This window comes from Ailuropoda melanoleuca, chromosome 11 (assembly GCF_002007445.2).
Source record: "Ailuropoda melanoleuca isolate Jingjing chromosome 11, ASM200744v2, whole genome shotgun sequence".
Taxonomy (NCBI): domain Eukaryota; kingdom Metazoa; phylum Chordata; class Mammalia; order Carnivora; family Ursidae; genus Ailuropoda; species Ailuropoda melanoleuca.
In genome coordinates this window covers 23,246,896-23,259,548 of record NC_048228.1, presented here as the reverse complement: position 1 = coordinate 23,259,548, position 12,653 = coordinate 23,246,896, and the positions used below count along the sequence as shown (strand labels likewise).

Sequence of the window (12,653 nt, the reverse complement as noted above, 5' to 3'; positions counted from 1 at the left end):
GTCCTTGAAGGTACATAAATCACCCGCTTATTCATTCGCAATAATTGAGCTTCTTATTCAAATTTATGTTTAACAAAATTTAAAAATACATATCTTAAAATCCTGTTGTTTATCCGTTCTTCGTAGTTTCTTCTTTTTCCCCGTAGGGAGACGACCTGCCGTCTAGAGTTGCGGACCTGCAATCCTCCTCCCGGCGCACGCGCCGGCGAGCGGGAGGGGCGGACTCGTTTCCGGGTGGCGTGTGGGGCTTGAGGTCGAGCGAAGCCCGTGCCGCCACCAGCATGGAGACTTTGTACCGCGTCCCGTTCTTAGTGCTCGAATGCCCCAACCTGAAGCTGAAGAAGCCGCCCTGGGTGCACATGCCGTCGGCCATGACGGTGTACGCTCTGGTGGTGGTGTCTTACTTCCTCATCACCGGAGGTAACTCGGGCTGGCTCGGGCCCCAGACGCCCTGAGACGCTGAGAGCCGGCCCGCCCCGGTGGCGCCCCTAATCCGCTGACTCTCAGCCCCGGGGGAAGCATCTCTGTGCTCTCGATCTTTTTGGAGGGTGGAGGGAATTTCTGGGGTCTCAAGTATTAACGGCCCAAAGGTTTATTTGCCCTCACGCCCTGTTCTGTATTCTGAGAGGCTACTCATTGTTCTCACTCCCATCGCCTTTTCGCACCTCTAGCCTCTTAGCCTAGGGATCCGAATCGAATATATTTTTCAAGCCCATGTTGTTGCTCTATTGCCTGCCGTAAGTTTTTTGACAAAGATCCTGGAGGAGTCTAGTCTTGTCCGTTCTACTTACATGGTTGGTCAAGAGGGTTTGGGACTTTTGCCGTATCTTTGTCTACAGTCCCTGGAACGTTGAAGAGACTTGGCAGTCCTTAGGTTTGTTAGGTCACACCTATGGGTCTCGTGTTGCTTTTTGCCCCGATCAACAATGAATGTCTATGGAATTTTCCGAATCCACGGTGTTGATAAATATTTGAGATTGGAGTTAGGTTCGCAGAAGGTATTGTATTTCAAAAAGCAGAGGTTGAGAGTTTAAAGAATCAGGAAAATAGCAGTACTGTTGAACGCTGCAGAATGTCTTATCCTGTTTGTTTTCAAACAAAAAGTTGAAAAGGGGTGTTGTTTTGTATAGTGATGAGTTGGCAATCCGGCTACAGTCTTCCAGCCACCACCCTTTCTAGCCACAGATTCACGATTTACTCAAGACTGTTCTGCACTTTCAGATTTTGGGAAGTGGAGTACTTAATTTGGAAGTTACAAAATTGAAGCTTACAGATTATGGACAGCAAAAGTGGCTCTGTTTTTAAGGAAATCGCCATAGACATCTTTATTTTCATAGATGTGAAAAGAATTGGTACTGAAGACGGAACAATCTGAAACTGTGAGGGCTTGGTACTGGAATGTGCCTTTGAATCTACCCCCCACTCCCAATCCAGAATCATGATGGTTAACTTGTACTCATTTAAGTAAAACACATTTTGAATATTTTTTATATTATTAAGATACTATCCTAGCATAACATTAGGATTAATATTCCTCAGCACATTAATAGGTACTGTATTGAATAAATGAAATTTAAAATGCATGTGATTAAAACAAAATAATAGTCTTCATCTGCTTTGATCTGCTAGTCTCTTTCTCCTAACCCTTACCCCCTTGGAGCCCAAGCCTTTGTTAGAAGCCTCACAGTTTTCCTTCTGTCCACTTATTCCCTGTTGATTGTTGTAATGGGGAGATTCTCCGCTCCAACCCCAGGGGCAGATTGCAAAGGACACCTTTTAGTGGCCAAGGCCATGAGGTATCTCATACAAGGAATCGGTTGTGCCACTGGAAAGGAGTCTCTTCTAAAAACTGTGAGTGTACCTCTATAAATAAATAATATTTATTGCTGAGAAATAGTCAGCAAACAATGCATTGAGCCCCTATTAAGTTCCAGGCACTAGGTACTGGGAACAACAGTCAACGAAACAAGGATGCTGCCCTCCTGAAGCTTGTAATATCATGCTTGAGACAGGTTAAATATCACAGAAATCTTTTTCCCTGCATTATTTTTTCCATTACTAATCACCAGAGATTCTTTGAAGAGAAAGAACAAGAAGCTATGAGAAAATAATGGGAGTTGGGAATATCATTTATATTGGAGTGTGGTTCTTAGGGAAATGACATGTTAGCCAAAATCTGAAGAATTGGGGGAAAGGAAATACTAGGCAGAGGGAAAAGAATGGACACATACGGAATCAAGAAACCAATTAGGTGGGTTTCATAGTTGATTGAGACTAACTAGTTTGGTGGCAGTAGAGATGGAGGAAAGTATAATGAAAGATAGTTGGAAGTACATTGAGTAGGTCTTGATGGATTGATTGGATGTATGGATTGGAGAGAATGAAGTATGAAGGAATCTTTTTTTTTTTTTTAAGATTTTATGTATTTATTTGACAGCAAGAGAGGGAACACAAGTAGGGGGAGAGGGAGAAGCAGACTTCCCACCGAGCAGGGAGCCCGATGCGATGCGGGGCTCAATCCCAGGACCCTGGGATCATGACCTGAGCCGAAGGCAGACGCTTAACGACTGAGCCACCCAGGCGCCCCAATATGAAGGAATCTTAACTTTGAGCATCTGAGTAAATAGAAGGGTCATTTTCTGAGATTGAGGAGATGAGGTTTTTTGGTGGGGAATGGTGAACCAGAGGTCCCTTCAGGATATGTAATAGCAAATAGCAAGTTTGCAGCTATGAGTCTAGAATTGAGAAGAGGTCTCTATTGAAATTGGTTAATAACAGATGTTTTTTGAAATCCTCTCATAAGCCAGATATTGAAGAACGTAGAGAAAGTCCCTGTTCTTAGGGAGCTTACATCTAATTCTACTGGTGCTAACATTATTTGATAGGTATTGGCACACTGATAATCATTAATCATTAGCCCATGGAATTAAAACCCTGGGAAGGGATGAGTTCAGTTCAGGAGAGAATTGTAGAAAAAGGGCAGTGGGTCAAGGAAATCCCAACATTTAGTGGATTTACAGAAGAGGAGGCCCTGCTAGAGATGTAACAAGAAAACACAGATAGGAGTGTCACAAAAGCCAATTTTCCTCCAAAGAAAATGTATTTAGTAAGCTGGATTGAGTGCCACTGGGAAGCCTCCTAAAATAACTGAAAAATGTCCATTGAATTTGGCTACATGGAGATTATTGGCAACTTTAGCAAGAGTGAGATCAGTGGAGGCAGATGCCAGGTTGAAGTGAGTTGAAGAATGAAGGGTAAATGAGGAAGTTTACCTTTTTTTTTTTTCCAGAAGAAAGTCTGACTTTGTTTCAAAAAGAAAGCATAGAAATAGGATGTTAACTAGGAGGATTTGGAGTCAAGGGAAAGTTGATGTAGGGAAGGAGAGGTTGAAAATATAGGAAGGAGGAGAGATAGCCAAAAAGGATCCAAGTCTCAGAAGGTGGAAGGGGATGGAGTCCTGATAATTGCAGAAAGAATCCCACATTGATAGGAGTAGGGACTCTTTCTCTCTTTAGCTGGAAGGAAGGAAGGAGGTAAGGATGGATGCAGATGCTAGTTTATAGATGTGGTGATGGTGGAGAGATTAGGGAATTCCTATGTGATTGCTTTGTTAGTCAAGGGTGAGGGTCTTACTATGCTTAAGAAAAGGTGAAAGTGAGGATGTTAGAGAATATAGGAAAGATGAAGAGTAGTTGTTGGCAATGGGAGGTTGGGAAAACTATGAATGTTGATGGACATTAGTATTAGTGATCACAGTGACATTATGACCTCAGTGATGGACATTAACATTGGTGATCACGGATCTCTAGTATTGCTTGTCTGCCTGTTGGTATGATTTAAAACTGTCTCCTTATTTTATATTTAAGCAAGAAAATTTCTCTAGTTACCTCTCAATTGATAGAAGCATATCCAAGCATATGTGGAACATTTTCTTGAACTAAAATATAGCCTTTAATATTAAATCTCCTTTATTGTGGAGTAATTCTTGAGTATTAGAAACAGTTACTGAATGAATTTCTTATATCAAATACCTGTTTTAGAGATAATATTCTAAAATATTGAGTTGAATTTTTGAATGGTTTAAAGTTTAGGAGATTAGCTGGGCTTCACTTGATTGTCATGTCATAGCAGTCCTGTTGAAATATAAATGAACCTTTAGAGACATGAAAACTCTAATCCTTTTTGAAAATTAGGAATCCACTCTAATCTATTATATTGTCTTTCTATAGGAATAATTTATGATGTTATTGTTGAACCTCCAAGTGTTGGTTCTATGACCGATGAACATGGACATCAGAGACCAGTAGCTTTCCTGGCCTACAGGTAACACTTACCTTTTTGAATGTTTGGTGTAAAGGAAGGTTGCTGGGGTATGGGTGTTTTTATAAAATATAGTGAAAACTGTGGGTCCATCTGCATTTAGATAATAGCTAAAATGCTAAATTCAGAGATGGCAAGAAGCGGGCAAGAATAGAAGTATGTTACTTATTTATTAGAAAATAAAATATTTCATAGTGATTGACATGATTGCTTATTTAAAGGAAGGTATTGGTTTAAAATACATTTGGCTGTTCTGGGGATCAGCAAACTGCAGGTATCTATTTTGTAAGTCAGTTTTTATTGGAACTAAGCATGCCCGTTTGTTCACATGCTGTCTGAGTATGAAAGCTACAGTGGTATGTGTGATACAAACAATGTGGCCTGCAGGCCTAAGACATGTACTGTCTGGCCATTTCAGAAAAAAATCTGTGGGCCCCTGGATTATACTGTCAAATAAAAGAAATAATTTTGGAGACTTGGGCATTCCATTTCCAGAACGAAACACCATTCCAGTGTGGTTTGGTTCATCTGACCAGTGCTTATTGTATTGCTTTCTAAAACCCACTTGATAACCGTCTACCAAATATAGCTGTATATTTGCATTTACACTTACTTCAATGGTATTCCCTGCATAGAATATTACTGAAAAGATTATTGTGATTCTCTGGAAGTAGGGGAAATCTAGATGACAGCCGATCTTGATGGTAGGGAAACCCTTCATAGTGTCGTCATTGGCACTGTTTGAATTTTGAGCCTAGCGCATGTATTGTGTTTTCAGTTAAAGGAATTAGCTAACAGAAAATATATACCTCCATTACATATACCTGTGTATAAATTATCCCTTTAACAGAGGAATTTGCTTTTGGGGGATCCACGAACTCAGAATTTTAAAAGCTCTGTAGTCCAAGAAAAATCAGATATACGTGTATATAAAAATTTGCATGTAATTCTAAGTGTTTGTAGATTACTGGGAATCCTTGTGGGGTTCATGGAGCCCTGGGTAAAAATGCTTGCTTTTAAAATTTTCCCTTTGAAACAAGACATTTATTTATTGATCTATTTTTAAAAAGATTTGTTTATTTTAGAGAGAGAGGGAGCATACACACATGAGAATGGGGAGAGGGCAGGGGGAGAGAATCTTCAAGATTTCCTGCTGAGTGTGGAGCCCCACACGGGGCTCGATTCCATGACCCGAAACCAAGATACTTAACAGATGCTTAACCATCTGAGCCACCCAAGTGCCCCAAGGGGTTTATTAATGCTCATAAAACTTCTAGAAACATTTCTAACCAATTCAGAATTTGAAATTGATAATAGAAATTTAAATGCCATCATTTTAAAAAGCTAAACAAAAGTTCTGGGTAAAGAGTTCATATACATACACTAATTGGCTTTTTAAGCTAATAAAATCTTAGCACTGATTTTACGTAGACAGTTGTGTTAGTTGAGGTTTTCAAACTTATGAATAAAAGAGCAATGAAGGCACAGATTTTCGTTGTTGTATCCCCAGAACCTAGAATACTGCTTGATACATAATAGGCTCTCAATAAATTTTGTTGACAAGAATACACAGAAATGTGGTAAAATAGTTTTAAGGTTAAGAATAAAAATTAGCACAAAAATATTTTAGCAGAAATAGAAATTTCAATCTAAAGACAAGTATTTTATTTTTCTGGGAATTTTCACTTACTGTTTTGCTGTGGTCTTTTTCAGAGTAAATGGACAATATATTATGGAAGGACTCGCATCCAGCTTCCTGTTTACAATGGGAGGTTTAGGCTTCATAATCCTGGACCGATCGAATGCACCAAACATTCCAAAACTCAATAGATTTCTTCTCCTATTCATTGGATTCGTCTGTGTCCTATTGAGTTTTTTCATGGCTAGAGTATTCATGAGAATGAAACTGCCGTAAGTTATTAAGTACTTTGTATAATCAGCAATTTCACTTCTGTTGCAAGTTGATAAAATAATTACTTGGATCACATGAAATCATGGGAGATTTAATTTAACCTTCATTTAAACAGTTGACAATTCTGAGAACCAAAGAGATTTGTGACTTGCTTGAGGTTTTAACTATGGTTAGTAGTAAAATTGAGATCAGTAGGTCTTTCTGAGTATTATCTCCATACTGTTATTTTTCTGTAACATCACTGACCACTGACTGGAGATATTGTTTCTTTAAATTGCTTTTCGGTTTATCTATAAAATATGGGATTCCAGTAGTAGTAGTGATAGTAGGGAATATTTTCAAGGCATTAGTCATTGCTGCTCTTTGAATACTGATATGAGGAAAACCCATTAAGCCTTGGACAGGGAGTTATTGCCTCTCCAAAAAGTTGGGAAAAGGATTTCATGTGTGTGTGTGTGTGGCAGCTAAATCTAGGATTTAAATTTTTAAGAGGAAGGAATTTTATGTTTGCAGGCCTGATAAATATGTATGTATATATATATGAACATTTTGTTTCAGGAAACATAAAATATCTTTAGAACAAAAACAAATTAGTTTTAGTTTTACAGCAACTTTTATAATTCCATTTGAGATCGTTAATTTGAAATGTGGACAAGTCTGATCACATTTCCCTATATTCTGGTTTCACCTATGGATGTATTAGTAACTGCAGGAACTTTGGGCAAACACATACCATACAAAGATTGGCTCTTAGTAAATTCATTTTTTAGGGAATATGTTAAACATCAAGTGTCACCGGTACTGATTTCTTAGAACTGATATCCCTTATTTTATTATAAGAGACATTAAAAGGGAATACAGGAATGTGTGTGAGCTTCACAAGTTCACTTGTTCTGTGGCTTCACCTGTCCAGAGTCTAACACATCTGGAGTGGAATGGGCAGACTTCCCCTAGCAAGTCAGAAGTACTTAATCCTGCAGTCATGTTCGAATCTTGGCAGGGTGGGAAAAGAGAGCAGTGTTCTTTGTCAACTGAGTATCTGTGTGGCCATATAGTTCCCTCAGACTCCTCTGCCAGTGGCTCTTATCTTTGTCTCAGGAAAATAGTTTTGGGGCGCCTGGGTGGGTCAGTCGCTTAAACTTCTGCCTTGGCTCAGGTCATGATCCCAGGTTCCTGGGATCAAGCCCTGCATGGGGGGGGGGCCCTGCTCAGTGGGGAGTCTGCTTCTCTCTCTGCCCCTCCCCCAACTCGTGCTTGCCAACTCTCTCTCAAATAAATAAAATCTTTACAAAAATAGTTGTGGCCATTGGCTACGCTGTATGAAGAATCGCGTACTTCAGCGCCCTCTCTTTCCCGTCGCTGTTTGAGAAGGTGTATTGGTGTGGGAGAGGCTGAAGTTTTCCACACCAAACAAGAGGAGAGGAGCTCCCAGAGAGTTCAAGAGGCTACTACGAATTAACCAAAACAGACGGAACTTCGGAGGCACCTAGCAGAACAGAAGTGGGCTGGTTTTACCCATAGAATGAGATTTATTTTTATTCTACCTAAGCTGCTCCTTCTTTCTTACGGTTTTAGGTCCTCTCCTTAGGATGTGAGTGCTTTCTTTTTAGCTCAGGCGTTTGATTGTAGGATAGTAGAGCTATCTACTGCTTTAAAAAAAAAAAGCTTTGGGAAGTACTTATTTCTCTGGATTGACTCCATCGTACGGTTTCAGTTATTTATATAAATGTTTGTCTTGTCCTCATTTGTAGGCCAGCATCCAAGATTGCTGACTAAGTGAACAATAGGAAATAGGGTATTCTCCCTTTATATATAATCTCCCAGTGTAAATTATATTTAGATTTAATCTAAGCTGAACAATGATCTAAACAGATAATTACTTCTTCCTATAAATTGTCATGCAGCTAAATCTAGGATTTAAATTTTTAAGAGGAAAGAATATGGTTCCTTCTTTGATATGATTTCTCATCTGCAGTTCCTAAAGCCTGGTTCCCTGGGTGCAGAGTGGGAAGAAACAACGGACAGTTTTTTGAGAAAAGAAAGGGAAGCAACAGTATTGCATTTTCTAGAATGTTTGCAGGCCCCAAGCAAGATGATGAGCCATGTTTGTGGGCCTACGTGTTGCACACAATAGGGCTGTGGTTAGTACCACCAGCAAGGGGGGGATATGTCTGTCTCTTTGCACACAAATGATCTTTGATGTTCCAGCATATATAAAAAGTTTGATGCATAATGAGTGGAACAGCAGCAACAAAAAGACATTAAAAAACACTGGTAACCAAGGGTGTTTTCAGATCAAATAAGTTGCTAGCGTCTGAGATAAAGGTGGCTGTGCTATATAGGATTGATCATGATAACTTCCAGGGTTGAAGTCTTTCACGAAGAGTTTGATATCTTTAGTAAGAGGAACCTTTACAAAGGAAAAAACAATAGCAATGAATTGGTACTATTAGTTTTATATTTTGGATTTATGCTTTTTTAGAGACCTGATGTCTCCCCTACAGATGTAATTTTACAAATCAAAATATGGCTTTATTGGATGCGTTGTCCCTTGTAGAAACATGGACACTAATAAAATGAATGACTGTTGATTGACTGTTTGCATATATGACAGTACATTTAAAGTGAAAAATCAAATTTTAGTGCCTAATATTTTTATGGTACTAGTACAAAGTTACAGAAAAGCAGTTTTCATTTTGAAAGTAAAATTTTTCTCATGTAATTCATAAGATAACGTGGGCGGGATGGTGTGTGTGTGTGAGGTACCTTTTAAATGTGCATAGTTTTAAAGAAATGAAATAATGGTTGGATACTGGGTAGGAGACTTTGGTATGAATTTGTACTTGTTTCTTCTGAAAAATAATGGTCATTAGATTCTCTTTAGTCTTCACTATTAGGACAGTTTTGGCCTAAAAGAATCGTAAAAATTAAAGTAAAAGATGGTGTGCCATGCCATGCTGTGATGTCCTAAAATTAGGCAAAGTGGATGGGAGTGGAGGGATGGGTTTCCACTTTCAGGCAAGTCTGTTATAAAGCTGTATAAAATAGTCTTTTGAATAGATATTATGCAATTGAGAACAAAAGGCCTGTTTTATTTTCTATTTATTTGTAAAGATTCATTTGAGAGAGAGCTCTAGAGAGCACGAGGGGAGGAGCAGAGGGAGAGGAAAGAGATTCTGAAGCAGACCCTTGCTGAGCATGAGCCCGACTAGACTCCTGGTGATCCCACGACCCTGAGATCATGACCTAAGATCATGACCGGAGCTGAAACCAATAGCTGGACGCTTAACAGACTGAGCCACCCAGCCGCCCCCAAAAGGCCTGTTTTAGTCAGAGTGGCAAAAATTGCCTTTATAGCAGTTTGAACTAATGCTTATTAAACCTGATGGGAAAAGCTAGGGAGCTCTTGCATAAGTCCTAAGATCATAGGATCAGTTCAGAGAAGAAGTTCTAAAGGTAAGGGAGAATGAAAAATAAAAGTAAGAAAATAATAATACTTTACTCAGTGTCATTTAGGAACTAGGAGAATGCATATACATGATTTTTCCTTGTAATTGAAATTTAATTCTACATGTACTAAGAAACTTTTATCTTACTCCTTTTTGACAGGCCACTTTCTAAAGTGTTTTATTGCCTCTGTAGCATTCACATTTGTATTTAGCAAATACTTACTATTTGGTAACTATTACTTGCTGGACACTGAACATGAAGCATAATTTTGCCTTCTTGACTCAGGGTCCTTTTATTTTATACTCAATTAGAAACAGCAGCACTTTCCAGTTTTTTAGTTGATTTCCTTAGTGTGACCTGCCATTTCTCCTTGTTATCATCGTATACCTCTTGTCATTTTCCTTTCCCTCCTCGTCTTCATTTTGTGGTTAATTCTGTGATTTGAGGAACTAGATAACCTAGCTGCCATGCTTGCATTTTAAATCAGTCCTGGTTGAAGGAGAGCTTCATGGCCTGGCTTTTTAACTGCCCTGCAGGTGTGTTGAGTGTCTTTTCATTTGCCTGCAAGTTTGGAACGTATTGGTTTGTAACTTTATCCTTTGAGGGGAAAGGGTAATGGAAGTGAAGCCCAGTAATGTATTCATGTATTGTGGAGGCAAGATTCGAAATAAAAACCATAAGGAGGAGTCACACAGTTAAATTTTCAGATTGTCATTTGATTCATCATAAAATTTGGGCGCTTTGAAATGTTGCTTCCTTTTCACTTTTTGTGTTTATGAATTTTATTCCTGCAGGGGCTATCTGATGGGTTAAAAAATGCCTTTTGAGAAGAAATCAGCAGATATTGGATTTGCTCCTGTTAATGAAGTTTTAAAGGCTGTACCAATCCTCTGATGGGAAATATGGAAAAAGAGTGAAGCAGCAGAAAAGAAGCATCTAGTGAAAAATAGGAAGCATATTAAAGCTTGAACTAGATTGTGTGGTTGGTATCCGAGACAAGCTTATCACAGTATTTTTTCCTGCTGGCCTGTACTGACATACCAACGATGTTAAGTGGCATTTTCTTCTTAGTTTTTCATTTCTTAAAGAAAATCTACTCCATTTCTACAACTATAATATTGAATAAAGTGATTATTTTTTACAGTCCCCTTAACATTTTTTGGAGTTGACATTTCTGACTTTCAAAAGTTAATGTAAAATCAGGAAGCAAGATCCCATAAGCTGAAACTCTGGACAGATGATCAGCTTTACCTATGGTGCTTTGCCTTTAAACAGAGTGTGTGACAGTACATTATTCAGATGTGTATGCAAGACTGTTTCGTGCACAATAAGATGTGTGAAAGGAGCAGAAATAAATAATTTTTCTAATTAATACCTTTCATATTTGTATTTTATGAGACTAACATGCCGCCCGCAGCACCAAGAAGGCCACTTGTGTATATGATTTAATTAACTGGTGGTATTAACTTTTTGGTTCATAATTATTCATTCCTATGACTCTCCTAAGCTACTGTTAGGTCTCAAGTTGCTGTCTAAGGTCTCAAAATGTAGTTGACAGGTTGTCCTTGGGGTTGCCATTTTGTATCCCTATAAATATTCAAGCACGGGCTGCATATATATGTGAGTGTTGTTGTGAATGTGGTTGCGTGAGATGAAAACTCCCTTCAGGCATTCATTTCCAGTAATTAACACGATTTTGAGCACGTCTAAAAACACCTCTACACCGTCTGGTGTTGCCTTAATTTCTTATAGCCAGGCCTTTTGGTTCTCCCTGACTGGCTGTGAACGTCACTTCTCCAGTGGCTCCATTAGTCCCTACCCCAAGATCTTTATGTTTATGGGAGAATTCTCTCTCAGGTGACTTTTTCTAATTCCACAGCTGATGTATATGTAGCCATTCATTAAGTTGAAAGATTGATTTATTCAAAAAGTTCCTATTATATATGCCAAGTGGCCCTGAGGTCTGTAAGGGTGAATAAGACAGATAAAGGCTCTGTTTTCCTAGAGCCTATGTTCTTGTAGGGAAACCAGATAAACAAAAGATGGAAAATGTTTGTGAAACGTCAGATACTGATACGCCACAAAAATAAAGTTCACTAGTCCGTGCTGTAGCGATGAGAGATGTGGGGAGAGGCGGTGGTTCTGCCTCCAGGCTCAGAAAAAGGAAAACAAGACCTGTATGTACTCACCAACTTTAAAGGCTTGATTTGACTAATTGTGTTTTCTGTTACTTGGCCGTATTTTGAAACCTTGGTAAACTATATGGACAGAAGGTAACAGGCATTACGACTTCAGAAGGCCTTTTCCTAAACAACTGAGCAGTGAACAGTTCCTATTAAACACCACAAGATGGTGCTATTAAGGTTTGGTGTGTTTTTTGTCTCTGATCTTAAGGTTTTGTTTTTATCATAAAATAAATGTATCTTTACCGAATACAATGAAATATACCTAAATAACCACTGGTAAAATTGCAAGGTTTTATGTGAAGAAAAAGATCACTGTGTCTGGACTTAAAATGCTTTTGGGGACACTAAAATGGCACAGGTTGAAGGAAAGCCTTTCAAGTATTATGAACATCAGCAGAGGTTAAGTAAATGAGAAAGAGATCACATTGATAGGCTATACTGGAAACAAACCAGTCCGATTTTAGCCTGGGATTCTCCAGGAGTCGGTGCCAACTATCATGGAGTGAGAAGTGCAAAATGGTCCAGTGAGGGGTAAAGCAGACATGCAGCGCTAACCAGGAGACGCTGCCAGTCGGTGACGGTGACACGGAGCTGACCGAGTAGCCGTCAGTCCCATGGGGAGCTCCAGAGAGGAGGCCGCCTGTCGGAGCAGTTGGGTGGAAATGGCTAGCCCCTGGTATCCCTGCCGGGTCTTCGGCCCGAGCACCTCGAGATGAGCAGGACCGTGGCCAGGATGCCGAGATGTGAACCCTGACAAAGCCCCAGCTGCGGGCTGTCACCCAGCC

General features: G+C 39.4%; 1 protein-coding gene across 1 annotated transcript; it reads left to right on the top strand.

The window, feature by feature from the left end:
• Positions 1-209: 209 nt before the first annotated feature.
• Positions 210-11,056, top strand: OSTC (oligosaccharyltransferase complex non-catalytic subunit). The gene is made up of 4 exons (XM_002916934.4): positions 210-420; positions 4,230-4,323; positions 6,034-6,231; positions 10,477-11,056. Exons 1-4 carry the CDS (start codon positions 282-284, stop codon positions 10,493-10,495), a joined length of 450 nt encoding a protein of 149 aa, XP_002916980.2. The 5' UTR covers positions 210-281; the 3' UTR covers positions 10,496-11,056.
• Positions 11,057-12,653: the final 1,597 nt, after the last annotated feature.

Bases quoted from the DNA above. Each gene is read 5' to 3' on its own strand.
- OSTC (XM_002916934.4), top strand. From the start codon at position 282: ATGGAGACTTTGTACCGCGTCCCGTTCTTAGTGCTCGAATGCCCCAAC. The intron at 421-4,229 runs GTAACTCGGGCT...GTCTTTCTATAG, and splicing joins TTACTTCCTCATCACCGGAG to GAATAATTTATGATGTTATT. The intron at 4,324-6,033 runs GTAACACTTACC...GGTCTTTTTCAG, and splicing joins GTAGCTTTCCTGGCCTACAG to AGTAAATGGACAATATATTA.